Source organism: Schistocerca cancellata, chromosome 5 (genome assembly GCF_023864275.1).
Source record: "Schistocerca cancellata isolate TAMUIC-IGC-003103 chromosome 5, iqSchCanc2.1, whole genome shotgun sequence".
Classification (NCBI taxonomy): domain Eukaryota; kingdom Metazoa; phylum Arthropoda; class Insecta; order Orthoptera; family Acrididae; genus Schistocerca; species Schistocerca cancellata.
This window is the reverse complement of record NC_064630.1, coordinates 577,757,934-577,780,327: the sequence shown is the minus strand read 5'-3', so window position 1 is coordinate 577,780,327 and position 22,394 is coordinate 577,757,934. Positions and strand designations below refer to the sequence as shown.

The 22,394-nt window shown below is 45.8% G+C and overlaps 1 protein-coding gene and 1 long non-coding RNA gene across 3 annotated transcripts in view; one reads left to right on the top strand and one right to left on the bottom strand.

The window, feature by feature from the left end:
* The window catches only part of LOC126187781 (28S ribosomal protein S27, mitochondrial-like), a 70,788-nt gene that overhangs the window by 29,518 nt on the left and 18,876 nt on the right, over positions 1–22,394 (top strand). For both annotated transcript variants that reach the window (XM_049929052.1, XM_049929053.1), the window contains 2 exons: positions 7,807–7,896; positions 13,762–13,832. In XM_049929052.1, the coding sequence (XP_049785009.1) occupies positions 7,807–7,896; positions 13,762–13,832 (161 nt within the window). The remainder of the gene's footprint in view (positions 1–7,806; positions 7,897–13,761; positions 13,833–22,394) is intronic.
* On the bottom strand, positions 14,754–22,392 carry LOC126187782 (uncharacterized). The gene is made up of 2 exons (XR_007537790.1): positions 21,531–22,392; positions 14,754–15,380 (listed from the first exon to the last, which is right to left on the bottom strand). It is a non-coding gene; the product is annotated as an uncharacterized LOC126187782 (long non-coding RNA).

Here is a 22,394-nt window from a genome sequence, read left to right as displayed (position 1 = left end):
TTTTGTCATTTCTTGTTAACAGTATCAGCTTATTCCCAAGAATTAGCAGCTTTCACTCAGTTAATACTCGGCAGAAATGGAATTTGCATTTGGATCGCACTTCCTTAACTCTTGTGCAGAAAGGTGTGCAGTATACTGCTGCATCCATTTTCAATAAGCTACCCCAAGAATTCAAAAATCTTAACAGTAATCCACGTACTTTTAAGTTGAAACTGAAGTGTTTCCTCATGGGTCAATCCTTCTATTCTGTTAGGGAGTTCCTTGAAAAATTAAGCTAATTCGTATGTTATATTGTTGATTGTGTTTACTTAAACTTATGGCTTGACGTTTTTTGGGTTCATAAACATTTCATTTTATTTTTTATTACTTTTACGTTGTAATTTCGTGCATGACCTTGGAGATTTGCTCCTCAGTTTGTTCGTATGGAACTAGATGTGTAAATAAATAAAATGTTCCAAGCAATTGCTGTTATACCTACTGCCTCATGAGCCCATTAACAGTGAGAGCCTCATGCAGCTTATTGCTGAACTACCCTGTCCCTTTCTCATTTTAGAAGACATTAATGTACACAGTGCACTATGGGGATTTAACACCACTTGCCCCAGGGGTTGGATACTTGAGGATCTGACATGAACTACAGAAATCTTATTGATGAACATGGGTCAAGCTACACGTTTCAGCACCCCTACAGGGTCATCTACAGCCATAGACTTCTCTTTGTGCTCACCTGCTCCTACAGACACCGTTCGATGTGAAGCAAATGATGACCTTGTGGCAGTGACCAGTACATCTACCAGATGGAGCAAATCACGAAATTAAACCACTGAGATGGCTTTTCAAAGAGGCTAATTTGTTACGTTACAGACTATTAGTTCTTTTCATGGAATGTGAAGGCATCTAGGGTTGCGTGGATCACATTACAGCCATGATTCACCATGTTGCTGATGTATCCATCCCAAAGTTTAAGGGACACATGGGAAGCAGCTTGTCCCTTGGTAGAATGAGGAGTGTCATTGTGCAGTCAGGAAAAGAATGATTGCTATGCGAAGATTCAATCAGTGTCCTATAGATGTGAATCTTGCAACATTTCAAGTGACGATGGCAAAGGTGAGGAAAATAATTCAAGGGAGTGAGAAGAGGTCTTGGCAAGAATTCCTGAACTCCAAAAGTAGAGCCACACCCACAAGAAAAGTATGGGAAGCCATTAGGAAGATCTCAGGGCAGAACTCACGAACATAACAGCAGCTGTATGACTGAAGCGTGTCTCCCATTGTAGCCAAGACACATTGCTTAGACAATGACTGAATCTTATCAGAACATTCCATCTGAAACTAGCCGGGATTGGGCTTTCATTGTTATCAGGAGACAAAGAGGGAGGTTTCGTTTTGGTTTCCATTCCGTCAACATGTAGGAATACAACCAGCCATTCTCTCTTTGGGAGCTGGATTCTGCATTGTCATTCACTTGTGGTACTGCGCCTGGTCGCGATCTGAAAGCGTACAGCATGGTGAAATAGTTGATCCAGTAGTCAAGGAAGTCCTCCTTCAGCCCGTTAATGATATTTGGGTAACAGGAGTATCTCTCACCTCGTGGTCAGAATCTGTTTTAAACCCAATCTTAAAACCATGGAAGGGTTGGACTGACACCGATAGTTATCATAGTGTCAGGCTCACAAACTGGTTAGGAAAGACGCTGGAGCGTATGGTGAACTGGTGCCTAGTGCAAGTTCTTGAAACCAGTTTACTACTCACTCACTCTCAGTGAGGGTTCAGGAAGTATGGCTCCACACTCAATAACTTGACCCTGCTCAAAGTCGTGTTGGTGTAATTGTTTATTTGGAAAAGGCCTATGATACTACCTAGAGGTGTAATATATTGTTGCAGCTCTGCGAGTGGAGGTTCTGATATCTCCCCATATTCGTAGGCTCCTTCCTCTCAAAAAGGTATATAGTAGGGAATATAGTGTCTGACAATGTGTGACAATTTTAAACAGGAGGATGTTGTCCCTCGAGGGAGTGTCTTTAGTGTAATGGCGTTTACCATTGTTGTTGATGGTACTACTTCCACAATATGGCATCCCATATTGTGTTTCTTGTTTGTGGACGATGTTTCCATCTTCTGTATGTCCTTGAACCTTGCAACAGATACTTGGCAACTGCATTTGACAATCAGCTGGTTAGATGAATGACCTCAAGACCACACTTTCAAATTCTCTTTGGAGAAAACTGTTTATGTTGATTTTAATTGCTCCCACTCTTTTTTTAATTATGTGTTTTAAAACTAGTGGATACTGTTCTCACTTTTAAGGAGGAGCTGAAATATTTGGGCCTCACTTTCGACGAGTGTCTAATGTGATGGCTATGTATTAAAGAACTAAAACTGAGATGCCTCAAGACTTTAAACACCCTTAAATGTGTGGCTTATATGTCTTGGGCAGGCACTCCAACTTTGTAAAGTCCTTGTGTGCTCCCAGCTTGAATATGGAGGCCAGGTTTATGTATCAGCTGGGCTTGTGAACTTCAAAATTTTGGACGTGTTTCACCATAAGGGTACAATGTGAGATTGCAATGCCTGTATTATTCCAAATTATGATGGAAAGTTCCTTCGAACATGTATGCATGTCCAAAGGAAAAGGCACTGCGGTAATTACAGCCATCATGAAATACATGGAATATATTCACAGTTGCAAACATGGACTACATCATCTGTATAATGAAATCGCGCCAATGAAAATTTGTGCCAGACCGGAACTTGAACCCAGATTTCCCACTTAGCAGGAGTGGTCACCTTACCGTTAAGTTACCTGAGCATGACTCATGCCCAGACCCAAACTTCCATATGTCAACCATGTGTCTACAACCGGTACTAATACTCAGTCATGTGTGTACCCATACAGGGGAGACATTTTACTTGAAAGTCACTTGCCTGGTTTGGCAGATAAATATGATAATGCATTGCCTGTATTATTCTAAATTACAATGTAAAGTTCCTTTGAACATGCATGCATTCTGGTACTATCGTTCCCTGTAATAGTCTAAACGTGGTTCAAGGCTTAATTTTTGATCTTGACCTCTCCTTACAGTCTGATGCTGAGCTGTGTGCCAATTTGGAGTGACATGGTGAACACTTTATCTGCCATATCCATAGGGGGACAAAGAACAGTAGGGTTGCTGCAATATGTTCATCTTGGCTGAAAAGGTCAAAGTGTTGATATACAAATGTGACATGAAATCATATGTTTCTCCCCATGTGGTGCTTCAAACGTATGAAAGTCGGGCACATGTCTTCACATCGTGATGCCAGATCTGTCTGGATTGCGGACAGCTGCTGCACATGAACATTCCTTGTGCTCTGCCCCTGCCCCCCCTCCCCTTTCCCTGTGTGCATCATCTGTGGAGAGCACCATTCGCCTTGCTCACCAGACTGTACTGTCTTTCAGAAAGAGAGAAAAGATACAAGAATATACACTCCTGGAAATTGAAATAAGAACACCGTGAATTCATTGTCCCAGGAAGGGGAAACTTTATTGACACATTCCTGGGGTCAGATACATCACATGATCACACTGACAGAACCACAGGCACATAGACACAGGCAACAGAGCATGCACAATGTCGGCACTAGTACAGTGTATATCCACCTTTCGCAGCAATGCAGGCTGCTATTCTCCCATGGAGATGATCGTAGAGATGCTGGATGTAGTCCTGTGGAACGGCTTGCCATGCCATTTCCACCTGGCGCCTCAGTTGGACCAGCGTTCGTGCTGGACGTGCAGCGTGAGACGACGCTTCATCCAGTCCCAAACATGCTCAATGGGAGACAGATCTGGAGATCTTGCTGGCCAGGGTAGTTGACTTACACCTTCTAGAGCACGTTGGGTGGCACGGGATATATGCGGACGTGCATTGTCCTGTTGGAACAGCAAGTTCCCTTGCCGGTCTAGGAATGGTAGAACGATGGATTCGATGACGGTTTGGATGTACCGTGCACTATTCAGTGTCCCCTCGGCGATCACCAGTGGTGTACGGCCAGTGTAGGAGATCGCTCCCCACACCATGATGCCGGGTGTTGGCCCTGTGTGCCTCGGTCATATGCAGTCCTGATTGTGGCGCTCACCTGCACGGCGCCAAACACGCATACGACCATCATTGGCACCAAGGCAGAAGCGACTCTCATCGCTGAAGATGACACGTCTCCATTCGTCCCTCCATTCACGCCTGTCGCGACACCACTGGAGGCGGGCTGCACGATGTTGGGGCGTGAGCGGAAGACGGCCTAACGGTGTGCGGGACCGTAGCCCAGCTTCATGGAGATGGTTGCGAATGGTCCTCGCCGATACCCCAGGAGCAACAGTGTCCCTAATTTGCTGGGAAGTGGCGGTGTGGTCCCCTACGGCACTGCGTAGGATCCTACGGTCTTGGCGTGCATCCGTGCGTTGCTGCGGTCCGGTCCCAGGTCGACGGGCACGTGCACCTTCTCCGCCGACCACTGGCGACAACATCGATGTACTGTGGAGACCTCACGCCCCCACGTGTTGAGCAATTCGACGGTACGTCCACCCGGCCTCCCGCATGCCCACTATACGCCCTCGGTTAAAGTCCGTCAACTGCACATACGGTTCACGTCCACGCTGTCGCGGCATGCTACCAGTGTTAAAGACTGCGATGGAGCTCCGTATGCCACGGCAAACTGGCTGACACTGACGGCGGCGGTGCACAAATGCCTGCACAGCTAGCGCCATTCGACGGCCAACACCGCGGTTCCTGGTGTGTTCGCTGTGCCGTGCGTGTGATCATTGCTTGTACAGCCCTCTCGCAGTGTCCGGAGCAAGTATGGTGGGTCTGACACACCGGTGTCAATGTGTTCTTTTTTCCATTTCCAGGAGTGTAGTACACGGATAGACTATACCAAGAGAACAAGAGAAAGTACGAGTGTCTACATCCTCCGGATATGACAGTGTCGTTTGCTACAGCTATGATGATATTGTCCTCTCTCCTAATGGTACTCCACTCCATTATGCACCCTACAGCAAGCCCTCAGTGCCGCTCGACTGTGCTGTCACCTTGATGGCTGGGTGCTCTCCTGCTGCTATTTCCCACACACCCAGTTTGGGAACAATTGCTTCTCACCCGCCAGTAACACCAATCCCCATTGCTGCATTGGTTCCTTGAGCCTCGGGGCCTTCTGGTTCTGTCCCAAGGTGGTGTTTAGCAAGACTGTTCAACTGCTGATAATTTGGTTTGCTGTAGTCTGCAATCCAGGCAGCTTTTGACTGATGTAAACACCTTATTGCTGTCTTCTTCAACCTATAAAATGTTTATGACATGACATGGCAACACCACATCCTTGCTACATTATGTGAGTTGGGTCTCCAGGCCCACTTCCGATTTTTGTCCAGAGTTTCTTGTTGCACCATACTTTCGAGTTCAACTTTTTAATTTCCACAGTAGCCCCTATATTCAAGAGAATGGGGTCCCACAGGGCTCTATATTAATTGCCCCTCTCTTTTCAGTGGCCGTCAGTGGTCTAGCAGCAGCTGTGGGGTCTTCAGTATCACTCTCCTTGTATGCTGACAATTTTTGCTTTTACTATTGCTCCTCTAATGTAGGCGTTGCTGAATGCCGACTGCAAGGCACCATTCGAAAGGCACAGTCATGGGACCCCACCAACAGCTTTCAGTTTTCTGCCAACAAGATGCTCTCCTAAGCATCCAAACTATCATGTCCTTTTTCCTAGTAGGGATTCCACCTCCCACAACAGAGACACAGAAGTGGGGTCACAATTGTTGTTTGATTACAGTGTCTCTGTTCTGAACTCCAACTTCCTCCACTGTCACCTCTCATCAGGGAGCAATTTTTCATGCCCCCCCCCCCCCCCCCCCCATGGCATGTGCCCTGATCTTGGATCTGTCTCAATTTATCATTTGGACCAAAAGATTCAGTTGACCCCATGGTGTTTTGCCATCTGTTCCTGGCTGTCTTCAATGCATTTCCAAGTTTGAAAGTTACATACACTAAAGGCTCATTGGTGGATGGATGAACCAGTTACATACACGTACGCAAGGTGCAGTGAACTAGGCTCCTTGCTGAATGGATTCTGCATCTTCACTGCTAAATTGTGGCCATTTAACGAGCCCTTAGCTACGCTCGTTCTTGCACCAGGAAGATGCTTCTAATCTGCAGCGCCTCCATGAGTAGCCCTCAGGCTATAGACCAGTGCTAATCTCGTCACCCAGTAGTCACGACTATCCAGGATCTTCTTTCTGACCTCCATCAAGCTGGACACCCAACATCTTTGTGTGGACCCCTGGGCATGTTGGGATCTCAGGGAATGAACATGCCAACCGCTTGGCAAAGTTGGCTATCAGGATACCAAATTTGGAAATGGAGGTCTCAGAACTGTGACCTGTGGTTGACTCTATCAGTTGTTGGATGTCCAGAACTCATAATGGTTCACCTTAGAGTCCACAAACAAACTGAGGGCAATAAAGGAGACCAGGACCACATGGCAGTCTTCTCTTCACACCTCTCACAGGAAATCCAGTGTATTTTGTCGGCTATACATTGCCCGCACTTGCCTGACCCACAGTCATATTCTCTGACGTTAGGACCCTTCTTGCTGCCAATATGGTGTATGCCTGACAGTGGCCCACATGCTACAAGACTGCAAAAATTTGGCTGCTTTGTGGCGATATCTTCAGCTTCTAGACATACTACCTCTGGTGGTAGTGATTGTTGCCCAGGCTGCTGACCTGGTTTTATGTATCATTGTGAGGTGGGACACTTCAGCCTCATCGACCGCCAGAGCAGTTGGAGTTTGAGGGGCAGCCCTCATCTGCTTTGACTTAGGGGACCAGTGGTGGCCCTTGTTCGATGGTCTTCTGGTTGGCCTCTACCATTCCCACCTTTTTATTCTCCTTGTTCTTCTTTGTTTGCTATTTGTAATTTTTTTTGTCCTAAACTTTTCTCATCATGTCTGTATTGCTCAATTCCTTGGGCTAAGGGATGGTGAGGTGGTGCTGGTGTGAGGAGAGTGTGCATGTCCCACTGCATACCTTGCTTCGGCGACCTCCAACTGCATTCTGGGCAGGACGGCTTGCCCACCTTGCCCTTTCTCGCTTCCCTCCTATTTCTCCTTGATTTTATCTCTGTCTTACCGTATCTTGCTTACAGTTGGGCTGCCCAGTATTTGCCTTTTGTATCTTTCTACTGAGGGTTATTCCTGGTTAGATACATATAGGATAAAGGCACTGATGACCTCCAACAAACAGCCAAACTCTCTTTAATTCAACCAAAGGCACTAGTAACCTTTCTGTTCAGGCTCTAAACCATCATCTTTTAACACAAAATCATCCTATTTTAACTAAAAAGTGGTATATTGTAATAGTTCTAACATAATGATTCCTCCTAATATTTCTAGTTATTATTTACTCTTTTCCAGTTTTGCCTATCTTCCACCCAATCCACAATACTGACAGTAGGGACAGCAAGTGATGACAAATCCCCAGTTTTCAATAGAACCTAATGGGTTTTTACAAGTGCTGATGAAGGTGTGATTGTTAATGATGCATGATGCATGATGCATGTTGTATGAATATGATGAGAGAACTAGTGGTATTCTCAAAAGCCTGTCTGCAGTTCTCACAAATACATTGCTATAATTTTTCTGTAATTTTGAATTTGCTTTTGCCCAGAGTTTTTGCATTTAAATAGTGTTTCTCACTGGATAGATTTTTTTTGTCAATAAATGCTTTTTTGTTGGTACTTTACAGAAATTGTTTTTCAAAGCTACTTAAAAATGTTGACAGGGAGGCGATACGTACTATCTGAAGCATATCGTTGTGAAGATGCATGGAATAATCGGTTTTCCTCTCCAGTCATCCAGAAAATTAAATTGGGTGAGTATTTTTTCTCTTTGTCACACACACACACACACACACACACACACACACACACACACACACACACACCCCTCAATACAACAGGCAACTCGTGCAAACACCTGGCTGTAACAATTTGAAAGAACATGAAATGGAACGATCACGTAAGCTCAGTTGATTGCTTGCAAAACATTTATTTGACCCATCGTACTACATTGCTCAAGTGTGTGATAACCATACCCAGTAGGGCTAACAGGGGACATTGAATGTATACAAACCAGGCAACATGAATAGTTACAGGTTTGTTTGACCCTTGGGAGAGTGTCACAGAGATGCTAAAAACTAGAAATGATAGATCCTTGAAGGTAGATCTGGTGAAGTCCTACTTAACGAGTTTCGAGTATCAACTTTAAGTGAGGAATCTGGCAATAAACTATAACCCCCTACAAATCACTCCTGTGAGGATCACAAAGACAAGATTAATTATAATGCTCACAGAGGCATTCAGAAATCATACTTCCTGAAATGCATACATGAATTGAAGGGAAAGAAGCTGCGATAAATGGTACAACGCTCTTCTCAGTGATTTGCTGAGTATATATGGAGATAGAGATATAGATATAGATATTCTTTTGATTCCATCAAAGAGAACCTGCCGTGGTGAGAAGTTAATTAAGAAAAGAAACACAAGCTCTTTGCAGCCTCTGTGATTGCACATAGGAACTAAGGGTACACATGACCTGAGTCTTCAATAAAGTTGCTATTGTACTGTTTTATCAATGTGTTGTTTCTTGTCTTGTCTATAAAATAAGAAAAACAACATAATTATTTTTTGATACAATTGAGCATACTTCATATTATAACTTCATGTAACACTAGGCATAATTTTGTAGTGGAAGCATTTTATTCTATATCATAATTCAAAGACAACCAGGGTGTTATCTATAAATGCAAGCTGACAGAAGATAGTGAATACAAAAGGAAAAATCAGTAAGAAGCAGATTTCTGCTCATAGATCTGATTCAAGACCAGTACCAGCAAATTAAGGCTTTAAATACAACTTGACAAAGTGAAGTGTGTGCCTGAATTGAGATCACAAAAGTGACAAGTGTTTGCTAGTCACCTGCACAATGCAGTTTGATTGTATCTGCCTTCAAATTGTCACTGAGGTAAACAATGAGGTTGAATCTGATATATGTGGTCCTGCGCTACCTCATTTTGGTTTTATGCTGGTGCCATTGTTTTTATATGAAGTTTGGGGGTGGTTCTGGATATAAAGCTGAACTAGTTTCCATTCCTGTAAATAATCATCAGGTTCTGCTGTCAGAATATGTGTTGCTCTAAAAAGGGTGACTGAGGATGCAGAGTGCTGTTCTCAACTTGAGCCCTAGTAGTATCATGACAGGGCTTTCATTTTTGATGTTTATTGTGTTGAAGATACTATGGGAGATTTTTTGAGTTCTATGTTGCAATTTACATCTTGTGGCACTGTACCCTGAATGCTTGAATGAACCATGCAACTATGTTGTTATATAATATATGAAACAAACATTTGAGTCTTGTTTTGGGACCCCTTTTTGTGGTTTGTGCTAAAATGAATAACTTCTGCATCACAAGGGTAAATTCGTTAGAGCATTGATGACAATGATGAATTAGGGTTGAAATCTTCATGAATATGGTAACAAAGGTCCTATGATAGTGACTCTGGTGTGGACTGTTGGAGTGATCCTGCTGGAACAACACAGATCCACAATGTGTTGCCATTATCCTTTTGTTATCTTTTTATCACTGGCAAATCTGTGTATCTCTTCATGAGCTGCTGTTTTCCATCAGACAGGTTCAAACTCTGTTTAGGATGAGAGTAAGATGTAAGTAATGGCATTGCAGTGGTGATAAACTGTCTTCCTTTAGTGGAGAAGACAAGTAGAATGTTTTGACTGAATCTAATAAGATTGTAGAGGGAATGGGAACTATTGAGTTCTGGGTGTTTTGGTCAGTGACTTTTAGACCATCCATTTTTCATGTAATTGTAATCATACTTTAGGGTGTGGACACATCGTCCACATCATGCAGGGAATTTATGAAATGGACGTAGCAGCTGATCATATGGTTAACAGCAGACTTTCCCTGAGGTGTCGAAACTGTTTTGTTGAAAGTGGAATGGATGGTATTAGAGTAATTAGAAAGGACTTGTAATCCATTGTGTGGGTTTGACTAAAAGTTACTTTGTCTGACATAGCAGTTTTTTTGAACTGATAATGTGTCAATTGAAATACATACAATGATTGTTTTGATAGGTCCTGTGTTCTTTGTAAGAGCTCTTTGCCAATTTGTGCACTGACAAATCTCTTGGAAGAGGGAATGGATGACATGGTACCAAGTGTTTGAGACATAATTTCTTGTATTCCCAGTTTAACAACTGTAGAATCACCTTGTTGATCATCTTTGCTGTGTAACTTTGCTGTACACCCTTCAGCAGCTATAGTAAACACTATAGACAGCAAAGTTCCTAGGTCCTAACACACTCTCAACTTTCCTTGCTTCTGTGTGTGCTGCAAACAATGGTTGTTTTGGATATTATCTGCATCTGCTAGTTATACCCTTTCACATTCCATTCCCAAATAGAGTGAGGGAAAATGACTGTTTATATGCCCCTGTACAAGCCCTGATTTCTCTTATCTTTTCTTCAGGGTCCATACATGAAATGTACATGGACAGTGGTAGAATCTTTCTGTAGTCAGCCGCAAATGCCAGTAGTCTAAATTTTCTCAATAGTTTATGCTTATCCATTACAGATATTTTAGAACTGTGACTGTATATTAATGTAAATAAATTATACACAACTGCAACCAGTCACTTTTTCATTAATAATGCTTTATTACATTAACTGGTTTTCGAACCCTTTCAGGTTCATCTTCAGATGATTTCGGGAGAATCCGGGAAGTTACATCATTACTGGTAGTAGCATAATGCTGGGTGCTGGTTTGCGACAGTGTAGGCGGCTTTTTTCGTATCTGTCTGCCTCCATTTTGATGTCCAGAACACTTTCACACGAACTATATTAGTTCACACTTTAACAGTGACACTTTACCAGCATCCAGCATGCGCTTTACAACTGTTGATAAGCAACAGTTTCTCAATAGTGTTTTACAAAAAGAATATCCTCTTCCTTCTTGGTATTTCCATTTGGCATCTATCTCAAGCATCTCCCTGTTCAGGTCTTCACTATTTCCGTGTCACTCTCCTATAAATCTGTGAACATTACACTGCCCCTTTTTTTTTTTCAGTATCGCGTGTTAATCATATTCAGTCTGGGTTCCACACACTTGAGCAATGTTCTAGGATGGGTTCATGAGTATTTTGTAAGTAATTACCTTTATAAACTGATTGCAAATGTAATGCAGATTGCATTTTCCAAACATCATACCAATTAACCAAATTCTGCTTTATCTCCAACAGACACCATGTGATTATTCCATTTCATATTTCCACCAATTGTTAAATTCAGGTATTGTGTAAGTTGATTGATTCCCATTGTAGCTGATTGATATTTAACTCATAGCATATTGTGTTTTATGAACTGCAGTTTTTTTCATTTTTGAAAATTTAAAGCAAATTGCCAATCTTACTGCCACTAAAAAATCTTATGAAGGTCTGACTGTTTATTTGTGCAACATTTTGTGGATAGTACTTCATTATAGATACCAGCATCATTTGCAAAAAGTGTGTTAATACTGTCTACCAGCTCATTAGAGTGCAACACAAACAGAAATGATCTCAAAACACTTGCTTGGGTCATTTCTGAAGTTACTTTTATATCTTTCGATGACTCTCCATCTGAGATAACAGGCAGCATCCTTCCTTCCAAGAGATCCTCAGTCAAGTCATAAATTTCACTTTATATCTTTATGATTGTAATTTTGTTAGTAAGTATCGATGTGGTGTTTTCATCAGTTTATCACTAAGATTTTAATAGTCTCTTATGTGGATGGTCACTCTTTGGATCTTATACAAATACTTGAGTCTGTTACAGGTATCATTAACAGGAAAGAATGGAGAGTCACAAAATCCACATCCGGTTAGTGCTCCCTACACAAAGTCGACTGCCTAGGTAGCAGCCTCTGATATGTAATGCACCCCTGAACCATTTAGAAGGACCCTACAGTTCTCAATCCTGTGGTGCAAATGTAGAAAATTTCAGCCTAGCTTGTTACAGAACCTTCAATGTCTTCTGTTGTTCATTTCATTCAGAACCAGGGTGACAAATCAGTCCAAGGGACAATTCTGCAGACTGGGGACTTCATTGAAAAGCCCTCAAGTAAGACTAGCCATATCAGCCTTCTCTGCCAGTCACTGAAAAATTCCAAAAATGATCACAGAGCCCAGATGACAGTCATTGTTTGTTCCAGTGTGCACCACAATCTACGGCTGATTGCATCCTATTTCCTCAATGACTGCCAAAACAGTCGCATCATCATGTTCAATTATCCTCCCAGACAAGCATACTGAGTACCCTGGGGTCATTCTTATCCCTTGTTGTTATTTCCATAAGGGGTGTTATTTGCACTATGTTTGAACTAATTATTAGCAGACCCCCTACACTTTTGAGCTTGTCTCCTGCATCACAAAACACACTAGGACTTCCAACAGGTAGATTGTGTTGTACTGGCTCAGTTTCAATGAGAAATAGCACCTGAAACTCATTGGTTGAGGTGTGGGTGAGGTACCCCAAGTTTTCCCTGGACCCTGACTCCACTTGTATGGGTCTCCTAGACCTACCTCGGACATGCCACTCACAGTCAAGTTGATGAATGGTGATAAGATAGTAGTTGTACTTATTATTGCAAATGGTGAAACATACGTAATCAACAAAGCAATTATTTATGACAATAAATGTTGTCTGTATCAACCAACCAATAAGTTGTCTCTCTCTTTTTTTACTATCATGTCCATAACCAATGCTGAGTGGACACAAACTGTGTACTATTTCTGAATATACTTGGTCCGCAGCTCGTGGTCGTGCGGTAGCATTCTCGCTTCCCACGCCTGGGTTCCCGAGTTCGATTCCCGGCGGGGTCAGGGATTTTCTCTGCCTCGTGATGACTGGGTGTTGTGTGATGTCCTTAGGTTAGTTAGGTTTAAGTAGTTCTAAGTTCTAGGGGACTGATGACCATAGATGTTAAGTCCCATAGTGCTCAGAGCCATTTGAACCATTTTGAACATACTTGTGATGCATGACAGGGGTACTTGTTTAATCATGTAAATGATTTTCAACACCTGCCTCTGTTTCTTTTCTGCCCCCTCTCTCCCTCTATTAAAAATTTCTTTCAGTTATATTTTCTGTTTTCTGCTTTTAGTTTTTCTTTCCCTTTTTCAATTAATTTATTGTCCATTTTCATTTGTTTCATTCTATTTCTATTGAATTAAGTTCTCTTCTTTGATCACTCTCATTAGCAGCAGCTCAGTATTTGTACTCTGAAATCCATAAAGTGGCTGGAAGCCTGTTTCTGGTTATCTTTCTTGTGCCATAGTCTAGGAATTTGGTGAATATCCATTCCTGAAGAACATGTGTATCCGTTTCAGTTTCAGTTCTTTTAATAGCTACTTTCTTTTCTTTCAAACAGAGAAATTCTGAAAGTTATAAGTTTAACATATTTACTTCTGTGTTTGTCATCTCAGCTCTCTCCATTCCTATGGCATCAGTTGGACATATGGAATGACATATTTTGTCTCTCTTATTAGAATTAAGCCTGATTTATAATTACTTATCAGTTTGGATGCAGATATATGCAGACCAAATTTGTTGTGGCATTAGTAAAACCAGTGTTAATGCTCAACATAAAGATTTTTTATTAACACTTGATTTTCCCCTCTTTTTTGTAGATGAGATGTACCACGAGTTGGATATAAGGTTGCAGCAAGAAGGAAAAGCTGCTGCTGTTGACATTGATCTGGTATGTAATCAGAATATGAAAGATCCAAGAGCAAAACCTGCTGTCTATACGTTCTCACAACAGCCTACTTTAATGTCATCATAGGCATATCCTAATCCTACTCTATCAGAAGCTATGCCACTGGCGAAGGCAGTCATATACCAGCCCCGGAGTAATTACTGCCCAGCCTTTTACGTGGGCATGGCCACTAACCAGCTATCTATCTGAATGAATGGCCACTGCCAAAATGTGGCCAAGACCACCTGCTTAACACAATGTGCTTGATGTCAGTGGATGCTTCACAACCCATACTATTTGAAATTCATCCTCACTCCCTATCCTCAGTACGAGCTTGCCTTAATTATGTAGATGGGTGTTGTCTTATAAAACAGCCTTTGTTCTCCTAGACTCATGGCCTCATTCGCTGTTAGTCCTTACCCCCACACCCACTTTCACGACTACCCTCGTGCCCCAGACCAACCATACCGTTGCGCGCACGTGTGTGTGTGTGTGTGTGTGTGTGTGTGTGTGTTTGTGTGTGTGTGTGTGTGTGTGTGTGTGTGTGTGTGTGTGTGCACTCAGTGCTTCAACTATATGTTGAGACGTTACTGTAGTAATCCTTCCTTTACAACACATTCACCGCATCATGCAATTCAAGCAGCACTCCATTTGGCTGCTCTAGGTGCCCATCAGAGGCCGCCAGCCATGGACATGTCTGAGTCACCTGCAGACTAGCTTCAAAATAGATCTGAATAACAATATTAATTAGTTGTAACCTCAGAAAGTGGACAACATCAGACACAGAGCCAAAGAAGCCCTTGGTTAATGTGACACATTGAAGAAACGTATCTTGGCATTCTGAAATGAGTGCCTTACATTTATAAAAAGTATGGTATCCAAAATTCAGGATAAATTGTCCCTGACATACTCTTTTGCAAAGGGCATTCCATGTTTAGACCCAGAAGTGGCAATTAATGCTGATCATAAGAAAGACACTTAAGCATAGCAGTAATACATCTCAGTACCTTAAAATGCTTTAATGATCATAAGGCTGATGCCATTGTCTACAAGTTTCAAAATCTAGTAGGGATCATGTCAGTGAAGGATATCCTCGAAGAATTTGATGGGGTTTGTCTTTGCATCAATCAGTTCTGGATAATGGTCATTCAGGTTAAGAGTGAACGTGAAAATATGAAGAGATTTATCAAGGATACTTGCAGTCTCTTCCATGGCAATATCAGCCTTGAAAGAGATTTCTCTGTTTTGGTCAAAAATTTGACAGAAGCCACTCTCATACTGTTAGTGCTGTTCATGATGCAGTCACAGAGAGTGTGGTATCTGTAACTGTCACAAAGCAGTTAATATATAATTTCGAAAATGCACATGGTAGATACAGTGAATCAGTAACAGAGAAAAGGGCAACTGACAAGTCTTTGAAAGACTATGAGACAAATAAAAAGTGAGTAGAGGAAAGCTAAGAGCACTGCAAACTATGAAAACAAAACTCGTGGAAAGTGCTGAGAAAGAGATTTCTCAGAATGAAGTAGTAGTTCTATCACTAAAAAGTACCTGCTTGTGCCCCCCTGCGGGTTCGGGGGTTAGAATAGGCCCGCGGTATTCCTGCCTGTCGTAAGAGGCGACTAAAAGGAGTCTCACATGTTTCGGCCTTATGTGATGGTCCCCTCTCGGGTTTGACCTCCATCTTTCTAAATTATTCCGAAGAGCGAGCCAATTGGGGAAGGGCGCCTTACATGGTGCACTGTATCCGTCGTGCAATTAGACCTTTAGCCGTCTTTCTCGTCGTTGCAATGGTGTCCCGCTCGTTTTCGATCTCTTGGGCGATTACCACACTGCACTCTGCAGTGTTTCTTTTAACTGCGACGACGACCTTGGCCATTTTTGCACCTAAGATCCAGCACGGTAGCCAGTCCGTTGTGGTGGGGCCGCCATGTACCCTCTTGGTTGTAGCCCCCTGACAACACAGGGATCGCTCTACTGATGCCTGCGCCGTTCACTCCCCACGTATGCCAAGGAGTAGATGCCCATCTCCCTGGGGCATCAGGACTCCCGGCAATGGACATCCTGCCAGGTGGCTATTGCTGCGGCTGGGTGGCGCCCGTGGGGAGGGCCCTTGGTCGGAGTAGGTGGCATCAGGGCGGATGACCCGCAATGAAGCGTGGTACATCATCTCTCGCTGGTGGGCCATCACCAGCAGTCTCTAAGCAATCGAGGTCTAACCTCAACGGCAGGAAATACGATCCACGATCATTTCCCTCCCTGGCCACTCCATGGGAGGAACGTATGGCAAAAGAAGGCAGTGGAGACTATTCACCCCGGTTCCTTGTGTGTACGCGAGTTGATGGGGAATCGTTTATGTCAACCAAGCCCCAGTTTTTTGTGGAGCATTTAGAGGACAAGTTCGGGGAGGTGGAGGGCTTGTCCAAGATGCGCTCTGGTTCTGTGCTCATCAAAACGGCATCCTCTGCCCAGTCACGGAGGTTGCTCAACTGTGACAAGTTGGGGGATGTTTCAGTTAACATCACGCCGCATAAGAGTCTGAACATGGTCCAGGGTATTATATTCCACAGGGATCTTCTTCTGCAGTCCGACGATGAATTACGCGCCAACCTCGAACGACGAGGTGTTCACTTCGTCCGGCGCGTCCATCGGGGCCCAAGGGATAATCAGGTAGCCACCGGTGCCTTCATCTTGGCCTTTGAGGGTGATGTCTTACCCGAAAAGGTTAAGGTGATGGTTTACCGTTGTGATGTGAAGCCATATATCCCTCCTCCGATGCGGTGTTTTAAATGCTGGAAGTTCGGGCACATGTCATCTCGCTGTACTTCCAGCATCACGTGTCGGGATTGTGGACGTCCTTCGCATCCTGATACTCCATGTGCCCCGCCTCCTATCTGTGTTAACTGCGGAGAACACCATTCCCCCTGCTCGCCGGACTGTAGGATCTTCCAGAAAGAAAGGAAGATAATGGAATATAAGACCCTGGACCGCCTGTCCTACACCGAGGCAAGGCGGAAATTTGAGCGGCTACATCCTGTGCCAATGCCAACTAGTTATTCCGCTGCTGCAACACCAGTTCGATCTCAGCTCGGTCAGCATTCACCGGCCCCCTTGGTTGTGGGGGGCACTTCACTCCCTGTTGCTCCTGCTCCATCTACTTCAGGAGCAACACCACCCCAACCACCGGGGACATCTGTTCCCCCTTCACAGCCGGAGAAGCGTGAGCCTTCTTCAGCTCCTCTCGCTCGGAAGGGGTCCCTTGGGGCCCTCCCATCCCAGGCTTTGCCCAGTGCCAAAGCGGACACCCGCAAGTTTGTCAAACAACCACCGGTCGCTGGTCGTAGGGCGTCACGGTCGTCTTCAGTCCCAGAGACTGACCCAGTGAGGCCCTCCCAGCCAGAACCACCTAAGGCTCAGCGCGCAAAGCAGTCGAAGAAAAAGGCTCCCAAGCATCCTGAAATTGCGGTGGCACCTGTCCCACCGCACCCTTCTCCCTCTGCGTCCGAAGATGAGGTGGAGATCCTGGTGTCCGCTGAGGACATGGATCTCGCCAGTCCCTCGGATGCAATAGATAGCTGTTGTCCAGGTGGTGACTCAGTAGCAGCAGGGGCCCCGGAGGCGTAATCTGCCTCCCCAGTCCCTTCACGCCTTTCCCATCCATGGCTAATACCATCCTCCAGTGGAACTGCAGCGGTTTTTTCCACCATCTAGCTGAGCTCCGCCAACTTCTCAGCCGTCATCCTTTCCTTTGCATTGCTCTGCAGGAAACTTGGTTTCCAGCAATGCGAACCCCCGCCCTCTGTGGCTATCGGGGTTATTTTAAGAACCGAGCAGCTTATGAAAGGGTGTCTGGTGGCGTCTGCATCTATGTCCTTAACTCTCTTCACAGCGAGTTTGTACCTCTACAAACAGCTTTAGAGGCTGTCGCTGTTCGGGTGTGGACGCCACAGGCTATCACCGTCTGCAGTATTTACCTTCCACCTGATGGTGTTGTCGCACAGCATGTCCTGGCTGCTCTGATAGCCGAACTGCCGCCACCTTTTTTGCTGCTGGGTGATTTCAATGCCCACAACCCTCTATGGGGTGGGACTGTCTCCGATGTTCGCGGTCGGGCCGTGGAGCATGTGTTGGCTCAGCTCGACCTTAGCCTCTTGAACACCGGTGCTCCCACGCATTTCAGTGTGGCCCATGGCTCGTTCTCGGCCATCGATCTCTCTATTTGCAGCCCTGGCCTTGTCCCATCCCTCCACTGGAGAGTGCACCCTGACCTGTGTGGTAGTGACCATTTTCCCATCTATTTGTCACTGCCCCAGTGTCATTCTTCTGGGCGCTTGCCCCGCTGGGCTCTCCACAGGGCTGACTGGCCAGCTTTTACTTCCGCTGCAACCATTGAGTCTCCCCCACAGGGTGACATTGACGAGGTGGTTCGTGTTTTAACCACGTCCATCATTTCAGCGGCCGAGGCTTCCATCCCCCGTTCTTCTGGCCTCCCTCGGAGGAAGGCTGTCCCCTGGTGGTCGCCGGAGATTGCTGAGGCTATTCGCGACCGTAGGCGGGCTCTCCAGCGTCATAGGCGGCACCCGTCTCTGGAGACCCTCATCGCCTTTAAGAGGCTCCGTGCCTTCGCCCGCCGTCTTATTGCACGGCGTAAGCAGGAGTGCTGGGAGCGGTATGTTTCCTCCTTGGGCTCCCGTGTTTCCCCCTCGCTCGTGTGGTCCCGGATACGGCGGATTTATGGACACCAGACCCCTACGGGTGTCCCTGGGATCTCTTTGGACGGCGCTGTGTGCACGGACGCTGCCGCCATTGCTGAACACTTTGCTGCGCACTTCGCTACGAGCTCTGCGACTGCAACTTATCCCCCCGCCTTTCGCTCTCTCAAGGAGCGGGCCAAGCAGACGCCATTATCGTTCCACACGCGTCGTTCTGAAACTTACAATGCTCCTTTCAGCGAGAGGGAATTCCTCGCTGCCCTCGCCGATTGCCCTGATACAGCACCAGGACCGGACTGCATCCACGCACAGATGCTGAAGCATCTCTCCAGGGACTGCCAGAGACACATTCTCGCGATATTTAATCGCATTTGGAGCGAAGGCGTGTTCCCGTCGCAATGGCGAGAGGGTGTTATTGTCCCCATCTTGAAGCCCGGTGCGGACCCACTGGCGGTGGACAGCTATCGTCCCATTACCCTCACCAACGTTTTGTGCAAATTGCTCGAACGTATGGTGGGGCGGCGTTTGTGTTGGGTCCTTGAGTCGCGCGGTCTCCTTGCTCCATCCCAGGGTGGCTTCCGTCGGGGCCGGTCTGCAGTGGACAATTTGGTGCGGCTGGAATCTGCTGTCCGTATGGCCTTTGCCCGACGTCAGCATCTCGTTGCTGTGTTTTTCGATCTGCGGAAGGCGTATGACACCACATGGAGGCATCACATCCTCGCCACATTGCATGAGTGGGGTCTTCGTGGTAGGCTCCCGGCTTTTCTTCAAAGCTTTTTATTGCGCCGCTCTTTCCGGGTGCAAGTCGGTGCCACCTCTAGTTCCTCTTACATACAGGAAAATGGGGTCCCGCAGGGCTCGGTGTTGAGCGTCTCCTTATTTTTAGTGGCCATTAATGGTCTGGCTGCAGCAGTGGGGTCGTCGGTGTCTCCTTCTTTGTATGCCGACGACTTCTGCATCTCATTTAGCTCCACGACTACGGGAGTCGCCGAACGCAGGCTGCAAGTCGCCGTTCGCAAGGCAGCATCATGGGCTCTGACTCACGGTTTTCAGTTCTCTGCACCCAAGACTCGAGTTATGCACTTCTGCAGGCGTCGGACGGTCCACCCTCATCCTGAACTTTACCTCGACGGCCACCTGCTTGAAGTGGTGGACACTTGCCGCTTCTTGGGACTCGTGTTTGATGCCCGACTCACATGGGTTCCTCATGTTACTCAGCTGAAGCAAAAATGCTGGCGGCACCTCAACGCCCTCCGCTGCCTTAGCCACACGTCTTGGGGTGCAGATCGCTGCACGCTGCTGCGGTTGTACAGGGCCCTTGTGCTGTCCCGGCTTGATTATGGGAGCCTGGCCTATGGGTCTGCGTCCCCCTCAGTGTTGAAGTTGTTAGACCCCATACACCACTGTGGGGTTCGGCTTGCAACTGGGGCTTTTCGCACCAGCCCCGTGGATAGTCTACTGGTGGAGGCCGGGGTTCCCCCGCTGCAGATTCGCCGCCATCGTCTGCTCGCCGACTATGCTGTCCACGTACATTGCTCGCCAGATCATCCCAATCGTCGCCTGCTTTTCCCTGCCATGGTCCTTCATCTGCCCGAACGGCGACCTAGGTCTGGGCTTTCCGTCGCTGTCCGTGTCCAGTCCCTGCTGTCCGAACTGGGGTCATTCCCTCTTCTGCCTCCCTTCCGGGTCTGTACACCTACGCCTCCCTGGTGTTTGTCCCGGCCGTCCGTCCGTCTGGATTTGGCACAGGGACCTAAGGACTCGGTTCCGCCTGTGGCCCTCCGTCGCCGTTTTCTTGCGCTCCTCGAATCATTTCCGGGCTGTGAGCCTGTCTACACTGATGGTTCCCTGGTTGACGGTCGCACTGCCTACGCTTTCGCTCACGCTGCCCATGTTGAGCAACGCTCCTTGCCGGCTGGCTGCAGTGTTTTTACTGCAGAGCTGGTGGCCATCTTGCGCGCTCTTGAGCATATGCGTTTCTACTCAGGTAGGTCCGTCGTCATCTGCAGTGACTCCCTGAGCAGCCTTCAGGCCATCGACCGCTGCTATCCCTCCTCTCCTCTGGTGTCCTCCATTCAGGAGACTGTTTCCGCCATTGCCCGTTCTGGTCGTTCGGTGGTCCTGGTTTGGACGCCCGGTCATGTTGGCATCCCAGGGAACGAACGTGTAGACAGGCTGGCCAAAGGGGCGATCGACGCCCCGGCTTTGGAGGTCGGCCTTACGGCTCGCGACCAGCAGATGGTGTTGCGCCGTAAGCTGATTGGGGTGTGGGCTGCTGAGTGGCGTGGCATGACAGCCCCGAATAAACTGCGGGCTGTCAAGGGGACGACCGATGTGTGGCGTTCCTCCCTGCGGGCTTCTCGCAGGGACTCGGTAGTCCTGTGTCGGCTGCGCATCGGCCATACATACCTGACGCACGGCCATCTGTTGCGTCAGGAGGATCCCCCCTTGTGTCGGTGTGGGTCCCGGCTGACGGTCGGCCACATTTTGCTGGAGTGTCCTCGACTGCGCACACTCCGGCAATCTTTTAATCTCCCGGGCACTTTGGCTTTAGTTTTATCTGACGATGCCTCCATGGCTGATGACGTTTTAAATTTTATCCGTGGTAGTCAGTTTTATGGTTCGATTTAGGGAGGTCCTGCACCTTTCCCTTTCTGTGTCTTTTGTCCTTGTGTCTGTTGCTGTTCTGGTGTGCCGTGAGATGGTTGACTCTTCCCCTTTTTTTGTTGTCGTGGTCAGTCAACCAGTCTCCGGCCATCTTCTTCTCTTCTATTTCTTTCTGTCTGGTGTTCGTCCGTACTCTTCTTTTCTGTAGTGTTCGTTGCCTAATTTGTGTTCTTTAGCACCTGGGGGGGGGGGGGGGGGGCAGTCTCCTTCCCCTTGGGGTTTTATCTGCTCTGCGACTTTGTCTCGCTTGTTTTTGGAATGGGGGACTGATGACCTTCGCTGTTTAGTCCCCCTTAAACATCCCAACAACCACCACCACCACCTGCTTGTGACTTGATTTAATGTTCATGAATGTGTCCTTATCGGACTAGTCTATTACTGTTCCTTCCATAATTGTTCTTCTCAAATTGCATTTGAATTTATTCTTAGATCTCTAGATCCTCCCAACAGCTGATTGCTTCTAATGTAAATGTTTATTAATGATGTTTTACTTCCTTTGGAACCTAGATTCATTCTAATTTTCCTGTAACTTTTTTGTTCAAATTACATTTTACACTTAAGTCTGTTGTTTTGTACAGTGAGAGAGGAGGCAGATAGGTGTATGGATTATTATGTTGCAAGAGTAATCATGAATTGCTTCTTTTTTGCAGAATTGTGTTCCTCTGATGACAGATAAAAAGTTTTTATAAGTTCATTTTGTTTATTATTTTGCCTCCAGGTTTAATCCTTTGCGTTGAAACACCATCATGTCCGGTTTGAATTCCTGTCTTCATACATCAAATGGTAAAATGCACTTAATCTGGCATTACGTCATGTATGGTGTTATTTCAAATTATGGGAATAGGGTTCTACTGATTATGCACACCACAAAATCTCTTGGGAAGATTTTAATATTTACATAATCCTGCAGAACGCTATTCCTGTAATTTAATCTGCAAACAAGCCTTCTGTTAGAGCATTGTCAATGAAAAGATGATGATTAGATTATTTTTATTATTAATTGCTTGTGTTGATGTTCCATCTTGCAAACTAAACAAGTATATAAGGAACCTTGGAATACTTTTCATGTGTTGTTGCACAGTTTGCCATTTTAAATGATTTTAATGTAGTATCTACTCAGCACAGACTTATTTTGTTTCCTTTGTGCAGTAACATTATCATGGGTGTAGTAATGTCATTTTCATTT